At 51.0% G+C, this 24,755-nt stretch overlaps 1 protein-coding gene across 1 annotated transcript; it reads left to right on the top strand.

Moving 5' to 3' along the window:
* Positions 1-1,594: 1,594 nt before the first annotated feature.
* Positions 1,595-14,928, top strand: PRAP1 (proline rich acidic protein 1). Its single transcript, XM_039482916.1, has 5 exons — positions 1,595-1,884; positions 4,987-5,041; positions 11,797-11,855; positions 14,537-14,643; positions 14,735-14,928. The coding sequence occupies exons 1-5, from the start codon at positions 1,877-1,879 to the stop codon at positions 14,926-14,928; spliced, it is 423 nt and encodes a 140-aa protein (XP_039338850.1). The 5' UTR covers positions 1,595-1,876.
* Positions 14,929-24,755: the final 9,827 nt, after the last annotated feature.

Genomic DNA, 24,755 nt, shown 5'->3' on the forward strand with positions numbered 1-24,755 from the left:
TCATGAGCTTTTGCACATGATTTGTCCCAGCAGGCAGAAATATCACAGGACAGCTGATTGCAGTGCTCACAACAGGGTGCAGGGAGCACATCAGCGTGAGAGCCAGGACACCAGGTTTCCTTGCCCTAGTCTTCAGTCCTGCTGACTCACTGTGTGACCTTGAACAAGTCACTGAGGCCAAAGTTCTCAGTAGCATCCACTTGGTGCCTGGGCCGAGATACTGGGCTACAGGCCCAGAGACAGGGAACACCCCCCTATTGGCCACTGCTGAAAAGCTCCCTGCCTTGGAGAGCTGTAGCTGAGCGGCATCATGTACGGGCCAAACGTGGTGTATCTCGGCCCATGCAGAGTCAGGGAGCTCTCTGGTCTGTGCTAGGCAGGAGCTCGGATTGGATGGGCAGAACTGTCCCCTCTGGCCTTGCATCTGAAGAAGTGGGTATTCACCCACGAAAGCTCATGCTGCAGAACGTCTGTTAGTCTATAAGGTGCCACAGGATTCTTTGTTGCTCCCTCTGGCCTTACCATCTCCAGCTCTGTGGCTTGTTGGATTCTAATGTCCATTTGAATGCACAGTCCCATGGTGATGAGAGGCCCCCCCCAAGAATGTTAGATCATCCCCCCAAAGACTGTCCATGTCAATCAGCAAAGCCACGCTCACATGGCAGGGGCGAGGGGAGAAATGAGTAGAGGAAACAAAGAGCGGCCCTGACTGGTCATCGAATCCTGACTCCGCAGTCCCAGTCCATGCTATCACCTGGAACAGCCATGCCCCATTAACAACCACCCAGCCCTGCCCAGCGCTGCAACCTTAACTCTGCCCCCTTGTGCAGATGCATTATGAGACAGTCAGTAATTATATGATCACATGCTATTCTTTCCCTTTTGCCTCAGCTCCCTTCTGCTCCTATCTCCCCAGCACCTGCCCCATCCCCACTCCTGCTGCTATACCCTCCCCCAGGTGCCTGCCCCTCCCCTTCTCCTCTGCTTCTTGCCCCCTTTCTTCTCCCACACATCTTCTATCCCCCCCATCCCGATCCCCAGATCCTGCCCCTGGATCAGATTATTCCATGACAATATGACCGTTGCCCCCTTTCAAACCAGTACCCCATCTTGCCCTGCAGTGTGTGCAATGCTAACTGGACAGCCAGAAAAATCTACACCTCACTTCTTGTAAGATGAGAAATTGCTCTTCAAGAACAGATGCAAATTAATTGTGGAATAATTAATGGGAGCAAAACGGCATTTCCCTCCCATCTTCACGTACACAGCCAGGTGCCCAAGCTCAGCTCTGCTCTTGGAGCCAGGCAGCAGATCCCCAGGCCAGGGTCCTGTTCTGAGTGGGAGCTGTGCATGGGCGGGAGCTCCCTGTGCCCAGGCTGGTCTGACAGTGAGAGTGGGCCCTTCCATTTCAGCTGGGGCTCTCTGCAGAGACAGCTGCCTCTTTGGGAGCCAGCCACTGCCCACCCCAGCTGGGAGATTTGCCTTGGACTGCTTTGTGCTGCATTGCTGACTCTGCAAAGGAGTGGCTGTGAGCGAAGGGGCGAGCAGCTGCTCAGGGTGTCAGGAAGACAGGGCAGGGAGAATATCCATGGGGATCAGATTGGGCCCCTATGCAGAGCCCAGCCTAAGGGGCAAAGGTAGCAGGCCAGATCCTGCACAGTGCTATGTGCCTGCGAAGAGGCTTCTGCACCTCCAGCCCCCATGCCCTTCCTGGGAGCAAAGGGAGCTCAGCACGCACAGATCAGGGCCTGTAATCAGCTCCTGGACTCTGGACGGTCTGCACAGGCCTCAGCGCCATAAAAGGCAGGAAGTGGCCACCGCACATCAGCCCCAGCCACCGGAGTTCTCTGCCCGTGCTGCTGTAGGGAAAACAGACATGGCCTGGTAAGACCCTTCCCTTCTTTACTGGGTGGCATCCAGGTCTGGGGGGGCCTTGGCCCCATGAGCCATAATTCCCCCATGGCCACAGCACCCCCCCACCCCACAAGTACTCAGAAATTACAAGCCAGACTCCAAAATCAGGAGATTTATTTATTAATGATGAAATCAGGAGAGTTGGAGTCTCCTGCTTGTTGACCCCCTGCCCTCCACCCCAGTGTGAGTGATGGTCACAACATCGCCAGTTCCCCCTGTGCAGCGGAGGATGCGATCTCGGCCCCTCACCTGAGATCGACTGTCACCCAGTGGGGTACAGCCCTGTGGATGGTGTCAGGGTGTCCCTGAGTCCAGCTGTGCCCACGCCTGCCCAGCTGCACTCCCAGCCCCACCTTAATTCAGTGCCTTCCCCCCAGCCCCACTAGAGTTAATCCAGGGCCTCCCAGCCCCACACCCGCCTTGCCTGTAGCCCTGCTTAGAGCTGGGTTCCACAACAGGGTGGTACCGTGTGCCTGGGTGACAGCAGTCCTCCCACGAGCTGACCCCGTGACCCCTGCAGCCAGCCCTATCTTGCAGGAGCTCACACAGGATGATCAGAATGGGCCCTTCTGGTCCTAACCTCTCTGGGTCTGTGACACCGGACCCATGCTGGGACAGGGAAGTTGCTCCCTCAGGGGGCTTGGCTCTCCTGTGAGGGGAGGGGGGCTCGGCCTAGGGAGCCAAGACCACTCACACCAGACTCCGTGCCCCCATGTTGCCATGCCCCAGACCTGCCCCCCTGGGGGGGGCGGTGTCTCAGTCTGTGGAGGGGAGATGGGATGAGCTGATACTGACAGCTGAGCAGCACTTAGTTACCTGCCGATTTCCGGAGCTGCTGGTGCCTGGTGTCCTGGAGACTCACAGCCTCGATTGCTGTGTCACCATCCCTCCCCCGGGGGCTCAGTCCCATGCAGCATTTGGGGCCAGGCTCAGGGGAATGTGCTTCTCTGCCCACCCCCCCACACCCAGCCCCAGCAGGGGACAGCATAGCCTGCCTGCCCTGATGGCGCATGGACAGGTACGTGCCCTGATGGTAATTGGAGAGAGGCCCTGAACTGGGGGTACTTTGCTGCTCGGGCCCATCTCCCTAACAGTGGTGAGGGTCATTAGCACCTGGCCAGATGTGTGTCCCTGAATCTGCAAGGCAACCAGTGGCGAGGTCCTGGCAAGCGCTATTTGCTATCCAACGTCCCTGTCTGGCAGCCGGGCTATGCAGCCTGTCATAAACAGATAGTTAAGGGTTAATGTCCCTTTTACCTGTAAAGGGTTAAGAAGCTCAGTAAACCTGGCTGACACCTGACCAGAGGACCAATAAGGGGACAAGATACTTTCAAATCTTCGTGGAGGAAAGTCTTTTGTTTGTGCTCTTTGTTTGGGGGTTGTTCGCTGTTGGGACTAAGAGGGACCAGACATCAGTCCAGGCTCTCCAAATCTTTCTGAATCAGTCTCTCATGTTTCAAACTTGTAAGTAACTAGCCAGGCAAGGCGTGTTAGTCTTATTTTTGTTTTCTCAACTTGTAAATGTTCCTTTATGCTGAGAGGATTTTACCTCTGTTTGCTGTAACTTTGAACCTAAGGCTAGAGGGGGTTCCTCTGGGCTATATAAATCTGATTACCCTGTAAAGTATTTTCCATCCTGATTTTACAGAGATAAAGCTTTTAATTAAAGAAAGAAAGGTAAAAATTCTTTTTAAGAACCTGATTGATTTTTTATCTTGTGTTAAGATCCAAGGGGATTGGATCTGGACTCACCAGGAATTGGTGGGGGAAGAGAGGGGGGATGGTTAAATTCTCCTTGTGTTAAGATCCAAGGGGTTGGATCAGTGTTCACCAGGAACTTGGTGAAAAAGCCTCTCAAGGCTGCCCAGGGAGGGGAAGGTTTTGGGGGAACAGAAAGTGATCCAGACACTGAAATTTCTGGATGGTGGCAGTGTTACCAGATCTAAGCTAGTAATTAAGCTTAGAAGTGTCCATGCAGGTCCCCACATCTGTACCCTAAAGTTCAGAGTGGGGGAGGAACCTTGACACAGCCATTGGCAGGCCCTGCAGCCATTCCTACAGCAGAGACAGGAGCTGCGTACCTGAGCTGTGGGCGTGCCTCCACCCTTACCCAGCCAGCTGCTTTAGCACTTTGATCGGGTGACTGGCGTCCCATTGCGTCTGCAGTTACAAAGGGCAGGTGTGAGCACACACACAGCCATGCCCATGGCAAAGGCTTCCCCTCCCCTCTTTCAGACAGAAAGCTCTCATTAGAAACTGCCACCTCCCACGGCATGGAGCTCATGGCCAGAGTCTCCCTCAGCCTCCAGACTCCCTCTGCCAAGCTGTTGGGTGGCCCAGAGCCTTTAGCAGCAGCAGCAATGTGATCTCTTGCCAGCCATGTGATTAGTGGTATTGCATAGGGCAGCCAGCCTCCACCCCGCCCCTCTGACCCCACCTCCCTTGGGGCAGCAGCAGCAATTTTACACTTTTGTACCTTCAGTTGCCACTGCTAAGCTCCTGCCTCTGTCCTCTGGGTTGTCCCCCATGGTGCTCTCCACAAACTGCTCCCCTGAGTGTTCACCCTAAACTGCTCCCTCAGGGTGGTGGCCCTGTGTCTGAGCAGCTCGCACACTATGGGGAGGAGGGGATGTGGCTATGCTTTTTTAGCTAGCGTGACACAAAAAAGTGGGCTGACGCACCAGGACAGTTTTCCCAAAGGGCTCATTTCAGAGAAATAGCAACTCATCACTTACTAGAGTTACAGCAAAGTTATTTAGAGTCCATCTTCCCTCCCAGACTATACACACAGAGGGTCAGCCCCGGTTTAAAATGGAAACTCAACACAATCTTCACTTTGGAGTTGCGCATATGGCGAACCTCTCTCAGTGACAGGCAGTCTCCCCAGACACACGTGGAGAGTTATATATTACTGGTGCCAGCCATCCTGGGGAACTCTGCTCGAAATAGCAATAGCCCTAGAACTTCTGAACCTGTTTAGTGGAAGCCAATGGAGCACACAGACAGACACAGTCATACGGCAGGTGCAGCACCAATGGATTTGTTTTGTCAAAATTAACCTTCTCCTTCCAGGCTCCTCATTGGCATCGGCTTGGCTGTTCTTCTGCGAGTCGACAGCACATCCCAGGTAGGTCTGCACCAAACTCCTCTCAGTTCTGTCTGTTGCACTCCATGATCACGGCCCTTCCATGTGCCTGCAATAGGTATGGGCACCGCTTTGCAGGAACTTCCCTTCAAGCCCACACAATAGCTCAGGAGGGTCTGCAATTCCTTCTCCATCTAGCTGGCTCAAGGTGATGTAGTGGCTATAATAACATCCTCTGTGCCAAACCCTAATAGGATCCTGCACTGATACATCCCCTGGTTCACGTGGGAAGGCAACATTGGTCACCCCTTTCCAGCCCTGACTGCCCCACGGCCAATGCTGATATCCATGGTGCATTTGTAGTTCAGCTCAAATATTTCTGCTGAAGCATGTTGTGCAAGCAGCGCACCACTGAATGCTTGATGCTCTCCTTAACACCTCTGTCACTCTGAATTACCAAGCGTGTGTGAGAGTGCTGAGAGTCACAGGGCCCCTGCCTGCACTGCCTTGCAGAGCAGGGCTCAAGGCAGCCGTGACAAGCAGAACGACCTTAGCTCTTGCACTCATAGACTGTCAGGCCAGAAGAGGCTATCATGATCATCTTGTCTGACCTCCTGCGTATCACAGGCCACAGAACCTTGCCCACCCACTCCTGTAGTAGGCCCCTAACCTCTGGCTGAGTTAATGAAGTCTTGATTTAAAGATTTCAAGTTACAGAGAATCCACCATTTATTTACTCTAGTGAAAAGCCGCAAATGACCCATGCTGCAGAGGAAGGTGAAACCCTGCAGAGTCTCTATCAGTCAGACCTGGGGGAAATTCCTTCCTGGTGCCAAATATGGTGATCGGTTAGACCCTGAGCATGTGGGCAAGATCCGCCTTGCTGAATTCACTTGTAATATTACCACCTATGCTCCAGCCCATCAGAGCAGCTATGAGCCTCACTCCCCTCCCTGCCCCCCGGGGCTTGCTGCCCAGGGCAGGTGGAGGATCCACAGCTCCCCATAAAAGCCCAGGCTCCCTGGGTGTCTCTTACTATTGCTTGGCTGTGACTTCTGGCCTGGCCAGGGGCGGGGCCTTGGGGGGAAGAGAAGGAGCATGGGGTGGGGCCTCATGCGAGGGGGGCTAAGGCCCTCCTCAGTCTCCCACCAGGAAGAGGCTGGCACCACCTTGGGCAGATGCAGAGCAGCACCACAGGGAATCCAGGACAAATGCTGTCCTGGAGTCATTCAGCCCGGGACTGGGACTGAAATGTACATTTTGGGACTGTCCTGCCCAATTAGAGATGGCTGGTCACGCTAGATGAAGGCAAGCTGCAAAGTTTGAACCCAGAATGAAATGGCCCCAGGGTTCAGGTCCAAGTGCTTGGTTCCACCCACTGGAGGGGTAGGAGCCACATGTGAAGTTGTGATCTGGGTTCAGCTTTCAATCCACCCTAGCATTTTTAGCAACAGCGCTTTGGTTTGGGCCCAGCGTTCTTTGCCAGCCAGTTGGCACTCGCTGTCCTGTGAGACAAAGCCCCTCTGACACTATACTGCAAACAAAGGCAGCTTCTGCACGGTTAGAATTTCCTAACCAAAGGACCACCGCAGAGGAAGAGGAGTGAGAAACTAGAGGCAGTTTTGCAGAGGGTCCTGCAGTGAGTGGGGAGCCAGGGGCACTGCATGCAGAAAAAATGTGGTCCCAGGTCCACATTTGTGTGTGTGAAGGGGCAGCAGCATCCTGCCCATGCCAGAGTCTGGGAAGCTGACATTGGAGGGGAGTTCTCCAAACCAGGGAAGGTGGGCGGCATGGCTGCTGGATAACAGCCCACTGGTAGCTGCTTTTCCTGGCCCTTGCCCCTTGTTCACCCACTGAATGTACGAGCAATACACCTTCCCTACTCCCCCCCACTAACATCCAGTGGGCCAGATTCTCATTTACACTGAAGCCCCTTTACTGGGCCTTACAGTGCATGTAAAGGTAACATACACCCACTGAAAGGCCCCATTACACAGCCAGAGCAGTAAGGGGCCACAGTACAAATGAGAATCATGCCCCATGTGTTACTTGAACCATCAGTGTACTTGGCCCAGAGAGACACCAGCCTGGGAGCCTGTGTAACGGCAAGTGCCCCTTCTGGTTGGGTGTGTCTGCAGTCTTTAAACAGTCCCACTCCCAGCCCTGGTATCAGGCCTTACCCCCAGGGCTTCCTCGCTGGAGGCAATGGTTTTGCCCAGCTGGTCCACTGATTAGTTCAGATCCCCTTCTAGAGGTTTATTGCTGTCCAATTATAGGACACTTCCCCAGTGGCCTATGGGGTCCCAGCCCAAGGGCCCTAAGAATAGAAGCTATGTGCCACCATGTCCTTTTAACAAACTACTTTCAGTTCTCTGGGCCACTTCCCCACAGCCTGAGCCTTCATCAATGTTTCTCCCTTACCTCAGGGCTCTTATGTGTCAAGCCCAGCAGCCAGCCAGGAGGTCTTCTTTCCCACACCCCCGGTCCCTGCCAGAACTGAGCTGTCCCTGGTAATGCAGTTCCCTTTGACCAGCCAGGGGCACCATCCACACTCCACTAGCTCCAGCAAGAAACTGCCTATGCACTGCACTGCAGCTCCTTTTTATATGGCCCTCTTGGGCTCTGATTGGCTGCTTCCCCTACAGCCACTCTAGGCTGCCTGGAAGACTCCTCTACTGTTCCTTTCCTGGGATGGGTATGGCAGGACCCTGAGGCCTCCAGCAGGGGGCCTCTGGGCCTAGTCCACCCCATCATACCCTGACTTAGGGCTGGTCTACACTACCGGCCAGATCGGCAGGCAGCGATCGATCCAGCGGAGGGTTGATTTATCGCGTCGAATATAGACACAATAAATTGACCGCTGAGCACTCTGCCATCAACTCTGGTACTCCCCAGAACGAGAAGCACAAACAGAGTCAATGGGAGAGTGTCAGCTGTCAACTTATCACAGTGAAGACACCGCGGTAAGTAGATCTAAGTACGTTGACTTCAGCTATGCTATTCACGTAGCTGAAGTTGCATATCTTAGATCAACCCCACATGGTACTGTAGACAAGCCCTTACAAATTAAACAAAAATATTCCTCCTCATTCTTATACCAGTATCAAAGTTGGTTAGAAACTGGTTTTCAGTGTGACATTACAGTACCCGTGTCATAAATGGCATTGTCTGCTAGCCAGACAGCTGAGTCCCCCAGTATGAGGTGCAGAGATAGCTGTGGTAGCTGAAAATGTGGTTCTGAAATACAACACAGCATGAGTGTGCTTGGCAACAGGCTGCACTGACCCTGCCCCACCAAATGGCTGTAGCCCCTGCAAACAGCAGACACCTACCAGTGTAACCATGTGGTGCAGAGTAAAATCATGACAGTCCCACAGACATGGTGCCCAGTAATAGCGGGTCATGTTGCTCGACATTGGGAGGTAGTGAAATCATGTAGCCCATGCACATAAGCCTGTCTCCACAACACCGGAATATTCAGGGCAAACATCTCCTTGCCACTCACAGAGGCGATAGCAGCTCAGCAAAGCAATGAGGTGCGTTGATTGAGGAAAACAAAACCAACAGCATCAGTTAAGCACTAGAATTAACACTGCCATTTCTAAGCCCATTAGGTGCCTGTTCTTTAAGGTTTTAGGAGTGCACAGAATCAAGTCCATCCATTATCTGGGACATGGTACCACATAGGTTTTATGCACTCCCCACACTGTCTGCACTACAGAAAACTCCAGGCTTTGCAGCCAGGGGTTCAGTGGACAGAGAGGAGACCACAAAGAGAGACCAAAAGAAACAGAAATTTTCTCTGTGTAGGGTGAACCTGAGTTCCCTAGAAAGTCATGAATGCAAGGTACCTTCCTAGTGGAATCATCAAAATGTAGGGCTGGAAGGGACTCAAGAGGTCAACTAGTCCTCTCCTCTATGCTGAGGCAGGATTAAGTGTACCTAGACCATTCTAGACAGTAAGAGAGAGCGCTTCCCATCTCCCCTTAAGAGCTTTCCATCTCCCACCAAACCCCAAATGGGTATTTGCACAGCACAGTGGTGTTTATGAGTGAGACCTTGAGCCACGATGGGCTCTCAAGGAAAGAGGAAACTCATTCAGCAGACACAGATTTTTGGAGTGGTGTCCTCTGCAGTCAGTTGTTACCCACCACGAGATCCCATGTGGGTTGGCCAGTCCTTGCAGTCCCTGCCCAGAAATGTCCCTCTTGGGACCTACTGAACTCTGGCCCGAGGTGGCAGTGCTGGGCGAAGACATCAACACGGTTGGAGTTCATCATGTTAGAACAACAGTGGAGTCATTCCTTTGCTGGATCAGGGCCTTGATCTTTACTTGTGCATCATTTCTTTTTCCCACAAAAGCCCAGCTGCCAATGAGCTCAGAGACCAGAAAGTCATCTCATTGCCCAGTGGAAATAACGACACCCCAAATAATGCAAATCTCTGGAAGGGACACAGATCCCTGATGCCAAGCACGAGAGGATCCTCTGCGGATGAGATCAAGGGGAACATTTTCAAAAGCACCTAACTGACTTAGGAACATCAAGTCCCATTTTTCAAAAGGCACTTTGGAGCCGGAGGGTCACAGCAAGTCATATGTGTGCACTTAGGTATGTTTGGAAATTGTACCCCAGCTACTTTACTTCCTTACTGAAAGGAGGAGAAAGAAAACTCTTCCCAATGACTTCTGCTCTGGAAGAGACTGTCCATCGGGAGGGGATTCCTCACGGGGTTGAGTTTGTAATCAGACTTGCAAATGGCCAGCTATTTTGGCTCTCAGCAGCAAGTGCTTCAAAAGCAGGTTCCTCCCCTCCAAAATGAGTGCCCATCCCAGGAGAATGGGAGGCAGGATGAGGGCTAACTACTGTTCAGCTGGAGGTTTGGCTCAGATATTTGTCCAAAGGTCTGTGATGCCCAGTGCCACCTGACCCTCCCTGCTCTGGGCCCTTTAGTAATCACCCCCACCCCGTTCCCTGTGCCGCAGACTTACTGCTGGTCCCAGTTTCCCACAGCAAGCATTCTGCAGGCCCTGCTAGCTGGTGAGTTAAAGGGGAGGAGTTTTGGGGCTGCAGCTCAGTATGTGCTTGGAGCAGGAGCAGTCAGGGGCCTGCAAAGCTGCCATGCCCCATGAAAGGAGGTGTGTGTGGGGGGTGCAGGATAGGGTGGCTGCCCATTGGAGGGCGCAGAGAGAAGGGAGCAAGGGAGTTCTAAGGGATCATGGGGTTTCAGAGAGCTCGTTGGGATAGTGAGTCATGGGGACAAGGGACGGGAGTCTGGGGGAGGGGCACAGAGAGAAAGTGGGTGCAGCCAATGCATTAAGATCCTCTCACTTCATGTGCCGCAGTCCAGGGAGGATGCAGGGGATGCGCTAGCTCCTCACCTCGACTCACCCCAGCAGCAGATGGTGGGAGCAGGGCCATTCACCACCACTGTGGAGCGACTGTAGGCTCTGCGCCAGGCTGAGAGTATGGGAATGTGCCAGTCGCCTGACATCCCTCTACTTAATACCAAACCAGCACTTGTCACAGGCTGCTCACAGGGCCTCATGAGGCCTGGCTCTGCCCCAGCACGTGCTCGTCTGAACACTAGCGTCACTCCTGCCTTATACAGCTCATCATTCCCCTCAGCGTGGACAGACGCGGCTGGTGCCTGGCCCCCTCGCTCATACAGCACGGCTGGTGCCCTTGAGGCAAAGTACCTGGGGTCTGTTCCCATAGACAAGCATAGGATGCTGGCTTGGTTCATCAGATTTGCTTTGCTACCGAGATGAATGTCCTGGTGTGTCGGGCCAGCACCGAGGCCAGCTGGAGAGTCCCCCCTTCTGCCCCGTGGCAGGAGTGTGTGACAGCGGCTGCAGGAACTGGCCTGAGCCTTGCTAGCGACTGTGGTGTTGGCAGGTAGCTGGCCAAGGCCTTGCTCTGACCGGATGAAAGTCCTGCACAAGTATGAAATGACTCACTGCAGGCTGCATCACCCTGGCCTGCATGCAGCAACGGCAGCTCCTTCCAGATCGGAGCTGAAGGAGTCTTGGCTCCCCACTCCAAGAGGCAGAGCGGGTACTAGCTGAGCTGTGAGAAGACAGCGTTTCTCTGCTGCGAGTCCTGGGGCCACTGGCATGAGGGGAACATGCTGCTGGTCTGTGACAGGCCATCACTCGCTGCCCACTGGCAGAGATGGGGAGGGAAGGCATGCCAGTTACCTCTGCTGTGCTGGTGCACTGAGACATCCCCACCCCCATCTGGTGCTTATTCCACTGCCCTGACTCCCTAACATAAAATAACCCAACATACCCAATGTCACAGTTATTCCATGGTCTCCTGGCCCCCCACCTTGCTGGCCCACAACAAGATCCGGCAGTTCCCCTCCGCCACATAAGGCCCCTCTGGGTAGCTTCCCACTGGGAATACGGCTGTCTCTACCACCTGAACTACCTCTGGCAGAGAGCCCTGGTGCTACACTGCTGTAATGCCAGGGCAGGTCTGTGTGCACGGGCTGAACACCAGGCTGGGAGGTGAGGAAATGTGCATTCCGTTCATTCGGGATCTGTTGTGGGCTGAATGTGCAACCTTGAACGGGTCCCACAGCTGCATCAGTTCCCCCGCAGTGCAATGGGGGCAGTGAGGGTATAGCTGCTGACCCGCCTAGGACTGGATTATTTCACAGCAAAGCCCAAAGCTGCTGGCCAGGGCAGGGGAGGCGGGAGAGGTTCACTTGGCTTGTCTCTGTGCCCACCGGAGGCCGTTAGCTGTCCAGTGAAGAGGGAAGGTCCTCTGCTGCTACTTGCTCTTTGGTTTCAGGTTCTGAAAGAAGGCAAAGAAATGGAGGGTTCCTTGGAACAGGACATTAAGAAGCAAATGTAAGATGGTTATTGTTAATATTATCATCACTGTCACTGTGACCAGTATGGCAATTTCTTGCAATAGCCTTGAAAAACCTTACCTAATTACCTTTAAGCATCTTTGGGGTCCATTGTATTAAATGCAAAAGTTACATTTTACTGTGGATTGGGATTTAATGTAACCCCTCTTTGTAGGGGGTGATGGGATGTGACCACTGGGAAATGTTATGAACTGCAGAGGACTGTACTGAACAAAGGGCCAGACGTGAATGGACTTTTGGGGTAGACAGTGTTGCATGGATTGCCTGAGGAAGTGAATGCAATTCCCCACCCCTGCTGATGCAAAAACCCAGCCTTTGGAAGCTGCACCCAGAGAAGGGACGGATGGCTCTGCAAGATGCAGAAATGCCTAGAACCCAGGCAGGCAGGAAGGCGCTCAGGGCCCAGCAGAAGGAGCTGTGGAGGCCTGGGAACTGTGCAGCCTGGAAAAAGCCCAGTCAGGAGGGACCATGCCCTGCTACAATGCATAAGAAATTCTGCATTTTCTCTTTGAATTACTATCTTTTTGACACATTCTTCATGGATTCAGAGATCATATGATTATCTAGCCTGACCTCCTACATTACAGAGATCAGAGACTCTCACCCAGTGATTCTTGTAGTGGAAGGAATTCTCGGGTAATCCCAGATTTTCCTTAGTCAGGCAAAAATGAGTGAGGCCAGGCTTGCCATGGGGGGTTAATAACTGCTTTCTGTTTGGCCGTATCCCGCCTGTTCATTAACTGTCCCATGGAAGATCTGGGGTTAGTTAGAGCGTGACAAAGCTTTTTCATTGAAAAGTAATGTTGCCAAAAATGGCTTTTGTCAAAAATGAAAATGTCATGGCAAAAATTTCACTTTCAATCAAATTTCCCATTTTTTGGATGAAAACCCAAATATTTTTCAGTAACATTTTTTACTAACATATTTTTCAGTAAAGAGTTTTCCAAGAAAAATCACAATAAAATTTGCAGGAAATTTTAAAGGAATTATATTGATTTTGGGGGGTTGTTTGTGGCTTGTTTTCCAAAATTTGGCATACTTTTTAATAGTGATCACTGTAAGAGCAGAAAACCCCGGGTTGTGATTGGCTGAAAACAGTCACCTGATCTCAATAAATCACAACTATTTACCCCTTCAAAGGAGCACAGCAGCGTCCTGGGACAATATTAACTAATTTGCATATGTCTCCTAATTGGCTTCTGTGCCAAAATAAATATGTATCTGTAGGTTTCACTCCCTCTCTGTATTTGCCAAGCAGGTAGGAAAAGGTCTAAATCCTGTTACTTGCACTTGCAATCTGATGCAAGCACAAAATTAGAGGAGGAGTAGAGGCCTCTTTAAAGGGGTGTCCTTCAGAAATCAGAATGCATGTAACAACAGAGCTATTGGGCCAAATTCACCACAGGCCTAAACAGACACAGTCCCTTTGTCCACTGAGCCATTGGTTCCATATCAGTCATTGTTAAGATTTATGATAGTCTAGTGAATTTCATCTCATTATTTGCCTCCAGATCAAACAGTCCCAGATGTTTGCATCCTCACAGGTGGCTAACACTTGTTATTTTATTATGTGGAAAAAAGAGTTTTTTATTTTTCTCTGTGGCATTTTTGTTCTTCACAAGCATCACAGGAACAATCAGCTTGACTGAACAAGCTGGTGTATCTGGTACTGGCCCCAAATTAATCCTCTGGTCATCATTTTGTCTTTTGAATTCTCTCCTGGTTATAATTAAGCTGGATGAGTCATGAAAATCCTAGTTCTTGAATTTATGAATCCAAATCCCGAGTCTCTGCTACTCACAAACATTATTCATGTTTATTTGTTCTGTAGTTGCAAGAATTCAGATGACCACTGGGTTTCCATGGAAATGTTTCTGAATCCTGAAATACTCACCAATTGTAGCACTGACAGTTATTTGGCCTAACACTCCTTACTGGCTACTCTCTATTCTCCTGTTTAATAGATTTCAGTAGCCAGTCAAGGAGCAGGAACAATGCCATGTGACTTAGGTAGCCTATCACATATTGCAAATAAAAATATAGCATTGAATGAATTGTGTGAAAATTACCAAGTGATGCAGCAAATAGCATATTAGGCCAAATAATTATTAGTGCTACAATCTGTGACTATGCAAACAAAGCAGAGTGAATTCTGGTGCATCTAATATTGTTCACAATGAATAATGCACCCAGCTTTACTCCTGTCCAGTCACAGAGTGAGGGAATGTCACATGGGCAGTAGGAGCTGGGACATGTTCCTAACCGGGCAGCACTGTTCTGGTCATGTGTGTGGGGACTCAGTGTGTAGAGGTCTTGGGAAGGAACTAGGCCTCTTCTAAGGGGATCTTTGGTGAAATGTTCCTGCAAGAAGATGTTTGAAATGCTAATGAGGCTAATTACTCCATGTATGTGGTTTGGGATTTCCTGGCTGAAACTGGGGAGGGGAAGGGTGGGTTACAAAACTCTGAGTCAGGAGACTTGGCTTCTATTGTGAGCTCTGCCACTGACCCATTGGGTGACCTTGGGCAAGTCACTTCCCTTCTCTGTGCCTCAGTTTCCCCAGCTGTACAATGAGGCTAACCTCCTTTGTAAAGCACAGCTGGAAAGGGCTATGTAAGAGCTAACTATTATTATTATTAATATTTCTTTTTTTTCTAGTATTCTGGGCATAATAGCTATTGAGCCACCCAAGGATGAAGAACAAACAGCGGATATTGATCCTGGAATGGGGCTGTTGGCTAGTGATGGCGCACAAGGCGGAAGAGGTAAGCAAGCTGAGGGATGAAACTCTTTCTCCTGCTGGCATCCTCAGCATGCCCAGAAAGCTAACGCTCTCCCTGCCTCCTCCATTTGCAGCGCCCAGGAGTGCTAGAGACCTGCCAGCCCTGCTGGGTGCCAAGTCTGCAGCGGTGCCGGAGGAAGACCGAGACCACATCTACCACCCCCCAGATGCTGCTCTGAAAGAGGAAGGCCCTGTGCAGATAGCGGCACTGTATGCTGAAGCTCTCAGTGGCCCAGAAGAAGACAGAGACCATCTCTACCATGGCTAAGGGAGGAGAGTTGATCCTGTCTATTCACCTGTAATAAAGGAAGAGGGGATTGTGCCGTGTCCCCTCTACCCCCTCTCCTTGGCTGTATGTTCCCTTGGCCCTTTCCTTCCCAGGATCGGGGGTGTACCAGCCCCTCTCCTCCTGCCTGTCCTATCAGACCCTGAGTCTTGGCTAATAAGAGGGCTCTACTCTGGCTTCAGGCTGTGTCAGGCTCTACTCTGAGCTATCACTCAGATGGCAGTTGCTGGGACCGGCAGGTGGTGCGGGAAGATGGTCAGCTGGCTGAGGTCTCTTGGCAGGACAAGCATCATTATGAAATCTGCCCTTCCCTGAGTGTCATGGCTGTGACGTGTCAGGCACCCCCAGTGACCCAGCTGTGACCCCAGCGTGGGGTTAGGAGAGGCGTTTGCTGTAGCACTGCCCTAGGCAGGGAGCTGCTTCTGGAGAGCGGCTTACTGCTGTTATTCGTTCGTGCTGAACGGTATCTACATGCTGATTCGGGGCAGCTGAAAGCTTGGAACTGCAGCAGTCCTGGAATCAGTTTGCACCCACAGCGAGCTGGCAGCCCCTGTGTACAGAATGCCCCTCCCCCCCAACTTGGGGATTCTGGGACATGTCTACACTGCAACTAGACTCCCGTGGCTGGCCCATACCAGCTGACTCAGGCTCAAGGGCTGCTGGGACCCTGTGAGGTGGAAGGGTCCCAGAACCCGGGCTGCAGCCTGAGCCCAAACGGCTACACTGCAATGAAACAGCCCCCAGCCCGAGTCAGCTAGCACACACCAGCCACGCAGGTCTAATTGCAGCATAGACATCCCCTTAGTGACACCAACCTCAGCTGGAAGGCTTAATAAATACCCATCCCCCGCTGGAGGCGGCTGCAGAGGGGGCCACTGTCTCCCCAGCATGGGACCTCATCACCCTTGGGTGCACCCACTCACAGGGCAGGCAGTGGTGGGAAAAGGAAGGGCATTCGTGAGAATGCAGGGACAGCTGCTAGAGCCAGGCCTGCTCCCAGCTTCACACGCTTCAGCCAGAGGGGAATCCAGGAAGGGAGGCAGGCACAGGGCACCGTGGCCATGTCTACACTGCAGGGGGAGTGAGCCCAGTTACAGAGGCTCGAGCTAGCAGCTAAAAATAGCAGCTTGGACTTTGTGGCTCAGGCAGCTCAGGCAGCTGCTTGGGCTCTGAAGCCCCGCTTGTGCCCTGGGTCTGAGCTCAGGTAGCTAGCCCAGGTCTGCACCAGAGCCAAGGGCCACATGGCTATTTCTGGCACACTGGCTCAGGCCCAGCCAGCAAAAGTCTGTCTGCCCAGGCCAGGAGGCTCCCCCTGCTGCAGTGTGGACACACCCCATGTGTCCCTGAAAGAATCATTGCCCTGCAAACCCCAGGGACCTTCCCCCACACATTCCACCCCACCCCCACCCCTACCCCTGTGCTTCCCACCCAGGGGCGGCTCTAGACACCAGCGCACCAAGCAGGCGCGTGGGGCGGCCGTTTCCCGGGGGGGCGGCATTTGGCTCCGGTTGAGCTCCCGCAGGCATGACTGCGGCACGTCCGCTCGTCCCGGGCTCCGGTGGACCTGCCCAGGCATGCCGGCAGGAGCTCAACCGGAGCCGCGGGAAGAGGGGACCCGCCGCGGGACCGGGGAAGGGCGGCGCAGCGCTCCGCGCTGCTTGGGGCAGCCTACTTTCTAGAGCCGCCCCTGTTCCCACCCACCTCTAACCCCCGCACTGTGCACCCCACACAGACTCCTTCCCTCCACTCTGTGTGCCCTACATCCACCCCCTTCCCCCACACTGTGTGCCCCTACACACATTGCACCCCTCACATTCACCCTCCCCCTTGCTGTGGGTTACCTGGGGAGGTGGTAGAATCTCCATCCTTACAGGTTTTTAAGGCCCAACTTGACAAAGCCCTGGCTGGGATGATTTAATTGGGGTTGGCCCTGCTTTGAGCAGGGGGTTGGACTAGATGACCTCCTGAGGTCCCTTCCAACCCTGATATTCTATTTTTCTAACTCTCCCACACCCTCTAGTCCTCTCCTCAGGGCACCAGGGCCTCTAGTCAAGTCACATGACACCCCATGAGCCAAAGGGCCATCAAGAACCAATGGGGCACTTTTCAGTGCTGGCTCTTACTGGCCCAATAGCCCTGTCGTGCTGGGTTACGGCCTGTGGGTCCTGCTGGCACCATAGGGCTTGGCAGGGTGGGGATGGGATGAGCAGATCCCCTTCACCCCCGGGCTCCTCAGGGCTGAGGCCGAGCAGAATGGGCCCGGTCCAACTGACGCTTTGGGGGAAAGTCTCTTCCTTTGCTCTCTGGGCCTGCTCTGCTGCTCACTCACCCCCAAGTGAGGCGGCCAGGCCCCATAATGGGCTGCTGCTGGGCTGATAGCAGGTTGGGGCCTCTGAGCTTTTCTACAAGCCTTTGTGCAGGGGCATGAGGGTTGGGTTAACGCCTTTGGGTCTCTTCTAGACCGTGGCCTTTGACTCCCTGGGACCCTGTGCTTCTTAACCCACTGCAGGTGTTAATGGAGAGAAAGAACGAACACACACACACACACACACACACACGGTTCGGTCCATCTGGGTTTACAATTGCTCTGCCTAGCTCCATCTGAACAAATACCCTACAAGATCCTCTGACACCATGGCTGAGCAACAGATCCAGGGCTAGGTCAATATTGTCGACAGACAACCCTTAACTAGTCAGGGCCATTTCTCACCCGAACGCCCCATGCAATGCAGAGGGGAGTTGGGACAGGGCTTTGCATTAACCTATTCACAGCTGTTCTGACTGCCATGGCTATACAAAGGATCAGGGTCCCAAAGTCAGCTGGCTGAACCAGTCACTTGCTTCACAAGAAATTCTGGCAATGATTTATTACAGTAAAGGTAGGGAGAGGTGTGTGTGTGTGTGAGATTTAGTGAGACATGGTGCACTCCCCAAGCTAACACAGGTTTGACCAGCCCACCTCCCCAAACCTCTCTTGCTCTCTCTGTGCTGTTTTCATGGGGAAGCCTTTGCACAGAGGTCTCTCCAAGTGCACCCTTGGAGTTGGCTGTCCCCAATTCTCCCATTCTACTGGCCTAAAACCTGACCCTGTTTCTGTGGAAGGCAAGCATGCCCATGGGGCAGGGGAGAAGACGACGGGCCCCCATCCCATTTTTAGTCTTTGCTGGCCCTTGGCTATGCTCCCTGGGCCTGGAATCGCTTAGCTGGGTTGCTCTCCACGGGTTGCTCTGGCCAGTCTGTGGGGCACGTAGAAGCTGCATCCATCTTGCCAGGCTGCTCACAGCAGGGTGCTGGGTCCTTAGGGCTGTCCAGGCCAAAGGAGAGCAAGACAGGGATGAGAGTAGTGGGGTGGGGGACGGGTGGCAACTGATCCAAGGCCAGGATAGAACTAACAGGCTGGATGTTTCAATGTGTCTATTAAACCAGCCACTAGGGGGAGGAGGCAGATATTTAAACAAGGAAATATGGGGCTGTTTCAGGGCTGTGTTGTGCGTTGTTGGATCTGTGAAAGTGTGGAGCTATTGCCAAGATACATGCATGTTGCCTGAATAAAAAGAATGTTAGTGCTCCAAGACAGAGTACAGCTGTTTTACACTACAGCATAGGGCAACGAAGTGGAATCAACCACACAAGAGCAGAAAAAGGGAAAGGCCTGGGAAGTTATCTGTAAGGAAGGCCTACACGCCCTTACAAACACAGTCCCAAAAGTTGTGGCTGGTTTCCCTATTTCACCATTTAATTCACAACACCGGACTTGGACGAAAACTGCAACATATTATTTTGTTTTTTCACTGCTAATGATATTACAGGTAAGACGAGAGCTATTATATCTGGCAGCGTAGGGGCCAAGACTTACAATTTAATGAGAAATCTGTTAGCCTCTGAAAAGCCTGAAGCTAAAACTTTTGATGAGCTCGTAAATCTGCTTCAGCCCGACCTCCGGTGATTTAGTAGAACAATTTTAGTTTAAATATCGGTGGAGGAAATCCGGGGAGGCAGTAGGAGAATTTGTGGCAGAACCAAGGAAGCACTCAAGGCTGTAATTATGGTGCGACTCTGACACAAATGGCAAGAGACAAATTAATTTGCAGCATTAATGATGAAATGCAAAGGAGATTGCAGTCTGAACCATAATTAGCATTTGAAACAGCTCTGAAATTGGCCCAGTCTATGGAGACTGCAAATAAAAATGTACAGGATTTACAAACCCAAGCAACAAGAGCTGGAGAAGATGGAAATAGCATGCAGGAAACACATGGTACTACGTACAGAATTGCAAGGCAGCTTGGGAAACAGATCCAAACAGCTATCAGACCCGAAGTTTTCCAGGGCCCCCGGAGCGAGTGAAGGACCCTGCTCCAGGGGCCCCAAAAAACTCTCGTGGGGGCCTGGGGCAAATTGCCCCACTTGCCCCCACTCTGGGCGGCCCTGTTGCCATGAAACAAAAAGTTGAAGTTAAGTTAAAAAGATTACAGGCAACTGGTATTATTGAACCTGTGCAGTTCTTTGAACGGGCTGTGCCAATAGTATCAGTGTTGAAGCCAGATGGCTCCATATGCCTCTGTAGTGACTATAAGTTCACTGTACGTAGAGTCTCACAGTTAGAACAATAACCAATTCCAAAAACTGAGGATCTGTTTGCAGTTTGAGCAGGAAGACAATTGTTCACAAAATTATAGATGAGCCATGCCTACCAACAGATCATCCTGGAAGAAGAGTCCAAGCAGTACATCTGTGTAAATCCTCACAGAGGACTGTTGAAATATAATTGGTTACCTTTTGATGTGTCCTCAGCCCCTGCTGTTTTCCAAAGAACCATGGATAGATTGACCAGGGAGTTCCACGTATGGCAGGATATCTGGACGATACACTAATCACAGCTACCACAGACACAGAACATTTACAATGTTTAGCAGATGTGCTCAACAGGCTAAAGGATGCAGGTGTGCACCTAAAAAGGGGTGCAGTGTTCCCTCAAGGCACATGAAGTGATATTCGTGGGTTATAAAGTGGATGCCCAGGGGCTACACCCAGTCAGAGATAAAGTCAAAGCAATTTGGGATGCCCCAGCACCTATGAATATTTCAGAGCTGAAGGCTTATTGAACTACAGGAAGTTTTTGCCAAACTTATCAAAACTTCTAATGCTTTCTGTAACAGCCTGGCACCCACCTCTCACAGGCGAGCCTTCTGGTCATGTGTGTCTGCAGTCTTTAAACCAGTTCCAGCCCTGGTATCAAGCTGTACCCCAAGGGATTCCTCCTGGGAGGCAATGGTTTCACCCTCTCTGGTCTTTTCTGGCCCCAGCTCAGCCACTAAGTAGTTCTGAACCCCTTCTGGAGGCTTATCACTGTCCAATTGTAGGCTACATCCCCAGCAATTATGGGGGGAGACCCAGGCCCACCCACTACTCCAGATCCCAGCCCAGTGACCCTAAGAATTGCAGTGACATGCCACTGTATCTCTTTAACTAAACTGCTTTCAGTTCTCTGGGCCATCTCCCCGCAGCCCCAGTCTTCGCCAAGGCTTCACTCTGACCTCAGGGCTCTTCTATGTTCAGGCCCAGTAGTCAGCCAAGAGCTCTTCCTCATTCCCCAAGTCCCTGCCCACACTGAGCTGTCCATGGTGTTGCAGTTCCTTTTGGCCAGCCAGGAGCACCAGCTGCACTCCTCTGGCTCCAAAAAAGAACTGACTGGCTCTGGCTCTGCAGCTCCTTTTCATATGGCCCTCCTGGGCCCTGATTGGCTGCTCCCTGGAGCTACTCTAGGCTGCTTGGAGGACTCTTCCACTGCTCCTTTCCTGGGACAGGTGTGGCGGGACCCTGAGGCCTCCAGCAGGGGGCCTCTGGGCCTAGTCCATCCCATCACACCTCTGTATATGTTACTTAAAAATGGGGTTAAATGGTATTGGAAATCAGCTCGGGAACAAATGTTTCAGGATTCTAACTATTGCTGCAGTTCTCTTAAGTCCTGATCCACTATCAATCTGACAAAGAACTGATTTTGACTTGTGATGCATCTCCTGGAGTGATTTTAGCTCACGGGATGGAAGATTTGCCAGAGAAACCAGGTGGTTTTGTATCCCAGACTCGGTCTTCTGCTGAACATACTTATTCACAGTTAGCGAGAGAAGGATCAGCTGTTATTTTGGGGTGCAGAAGTTTCACAAATATATGTATGGGCGTAGGTTAACAATTTGCATTGACCCCAAACCCCTGATCTCATTGATTCCTGAGATGAAGGCTGTGCCACAAATGGCATCACCCACAATCCAAAGATGGGCAGTGACATTAAGAGCCTATGAATATGCCATTGCCTACAAAGCTGGAAAGAGGCTGGGAAATGCAGCTGCTTTATGCCATTTGTCTTTAGCGGAGACATACGAAAAAGACAAAAGTGAAGAGACAGCATTACTAATGGACTGTCTCAATACACCTTCAGTGACAGTGTTACAGATAAAATCATGGACTGGTGTAGATCCAGTATTCACAAAAGTGGTGCTAAGGGGATGGTCCCAGACCAAAGTGCTTCAGGAGCTCACACCTGATTATAAGTGACACAGTGAACTTAGTGTGCAAGATGGGTGTGTGTTATGAGGAGCACAGCTCATCGTTCCAAAGCAAGGACGTGTCGAAATAAAGGATGAACTACATCAGGTACACCCAGGTATTGCTAAAATGAAAGCATTAGTCCAGAGTTACATGTGCTGACCAAAGGTGGATATTGATATTGAGAGTGAGGTACATACTGTTCTGTCTGTCAAGAGAGTCACAAGGCTTCTACTGTGGCTCCATATCATCTTTGGCAGTGGCCAGAGAAGCCGTGGAGGAGAGTACATAGGGATTATGCCGGACCATTCCTAGGAAAAATATTTTTTGTACTAGTGGATGCACATTCCAAATGGGTAGACATCTAACCCATAAATAATGCACTAGTGAAGCCACCACAGAAAAACTAAGGACTGCTTTTGGTATCCGTAGTTTACATAAAAAGCTTGTATCAGATAATAGAAGTTAATTTACTAGTATGGAAATTCCAAAAACGTATGAAGCAAAACAGCATTCAACACATTACAATGGCACCTTATCATCCATCATCAAATGGGTTAGCTGAATAAGCAATTCAGTCACTTAAAGAAGGTATTTAAAGAATAGCTGGAGGTACTATAGATATGAAAGTGTCTCATTACCTGTTTAATTGTAAGATAAGACTGCAGTCAACCATGGTCTGTCCCCAGCAGAGATGTTAATGGAAGGAAATGAAGGTCAAAGTTAGCCCTTATCCATCCATACTTAATGGGAAAATACAGCAAAAATAACAGAAGCCAAAAGCAGCAACACGACAAATATGCTAAAGAACATAGTTTTACTGTTGGAGAAGCTGTTTATACTAAAAACTTCGGCCTGGGTAGCAATGGGTGCCAGCTATCATTCAAGATAGCACAGGACCAGTGTCCTGCACAGTCATGCTGGGGGACGGCAGGGCTGAGTGCCGACACTGAGTAAAAGGGTGTGGTAAACTATGGAGATGCTAGTGCTGCTGCAATGGAACTGCCGTCTGAGGGTGCCCAGTTGGGTTCAGCACTGGTTTCTGGAAGTCTAGAACGGCATCCATTGGACACAATATCAGCTGTTACAGATAGACCTCCTGGATTGACTGGTCACGTGACCTCCTTGCAGACAGACAGGTTTGAGCCAAACGTTGTTCCTGCAAATGCAGCATTGAGGGTGGAAATTCTCTTTCGCCAAGGTTGACCTGAGGCATTCTGCACTGGAGAAACGTTCATTTACCTGTTTAAAAGATGATACAGCATAACAGTGATGGAATGCCTGTTTATTTAGCATTATTATTACACCTCTACCCCGATATAATGCTGTCCTTGGGAGCCAAAAAATCTTACCGCGTTATAGGTGAAACCGGGTTATATCGAACTTGATTTGATCTGCTGGAGTGCACAGTCCCGCCCTCCCCGGAGTGCTGCTTTACCGCGTTATATCCGAATTCATGTTATATTGGGTGGCATTATATCGGGGTAGAGGTGTATTTCAATTTGAAGTGCATTACTTATTATTATGGTTGGTTTTGTAAGTTGTGTAGTAAATTGTTAAAATTGACCCTCTTTTATCATGTATCTAATGCCCCAGGCACTAGGAGGAGTAGGCAGCTAGTTAAACAAGGAAATGGGTGGCTGGTCCAGGGATGTGGTGTGCGTTGTTGGAGCTGTGAACGTGTGGGTCTGTGGAGCTATTGCCAAGATACGTGTGTGTTGCTGGAATGTAAAGACAATAAAGAAGTTGCTGCACACCTGGTTGATGCAACCCCCCAGCTCCCTCCAGAGGAGCTGGCCAGGACACAACCAGGGGACAGCGATGCCCAGCAGTTGCTCAGTGGATCCCCCTTGGGCAGTGCCCCAGTGGCACTGCTGATGGCTGGCATGGGGAGTGCTGCTCAGAACAGCAGTGACCCAGAGGGGGCTGGGGTCTACTTGGTGTCTCCAAGCCACCCAGTCAGAACCAATCCCAATAGTCCATTAGGATCTGCCTCCCTTGTGGCTTGTTGCCATGTTATGCTATACAAGCACACGGGATCTTTTATAGAGGAGAAGGCAAAAACGCCGCATTTATTGAGAATACAGCAGTTAGCATATGCTTTTCAGTCACACACATACACATACACACACACACAGACTCCTGCCAGTTGATGGTTATAGTTACCAGTCCAGAGTCTGGATCAATCTAGTGGCCAGCCAGATTGGTCGCAGAGGGGAGCCAGGCTCTGTCAGTCGCGATCCGATGCTCCTGGAGTGTGGCAAAATGAACCCAAAGTCCCATGGCAAAGCACCCTGTTCTTATAGTCTTTTTTCTCTGTTGAAGTCTGTGGATTTTGCTGTGTCAGTCTCTGTTATCTTCTGATGTAAACATTCCAATACACCTCCGAGAGGGTCATCCTGTCCTGGTTTCGATTCAATTAATTTGTTTTGTCCTTAGGGGTGTCAGCCTTACCTCAGGGTCTGCCCTTCCTTCATTATGGATGCACATTGATGGTTCTCTGGTGTCCTTAAGTCTCTTCACTCCTTCTTCCTTGATCATCTGGCTATAATAATGGCCTTCACACCTTATCTTTTCCTGATGCATGCATTCCTCACCCACACAAACAGTCTTTTACAGAGACCTTCAAAGGTATACAGCAGTTTTTATGTCGAGCAAGAAAAGGCACTGTAAATTAAGCCTTTCTAAATCTTATAATCAAAACAATTCACATTGGGGCCCAGGCCTTCAACATTCCTCTAATCTTCTTAACGTAGACAAAGTACAAGATCCTGTCTCTTACTTTCTAAACCTTAAAACAAAGAAATGTATATTTAACTAGAGTGCCTAATTTGTAATACATATAGGAAACCATAGTAGACATTATAACTTATCCTAAAACAAAAGGGTGACCATAATCAGTCATAAGGATTGTTCTGATCTGTCATTCCTTTCTGCTATTCAAAAAGGAAGGCTGGCAGGATGAAATCAAATCAGACATTAATTCTCATAGTACAATTATAAAATCCTGCTCCCACAGCCATGGTGACTCCATAACCCACCAGACCCCTTAGCCCCCCTTCTCCCCCAAACCAGCTCCTCCCACCCTGTCCTCGCACTCGGCACTGGGCTGAGTCTACACCAATTTACATCCCCCCCTCCCCCGGGTGAAATGAGCTGCCAGAAGTCACTGGCAGGAGCAGCGGAAGTGCCCTAAATGTGGGGGGAGCCAGAGGAATCCAAATTGTGGCCCCACCCCCTATGCCATGCTGCCCCCCCAAGGC

This window comes from Mauremys reevesii, linkage group 7 (genome assembly GCF_016161935.1).
Source record: "Mauremys reevesii isolate NIE-2019 linkage group 7, ASM1616193v1, whole genome shotgun sequence".
Classification (NCBI taxonomy): domain Eukaryota; kingdom Metazoa; phylum Chordata; order Testudines; family Geoemydidae; genus Mauremys; species Mauremys reevesii.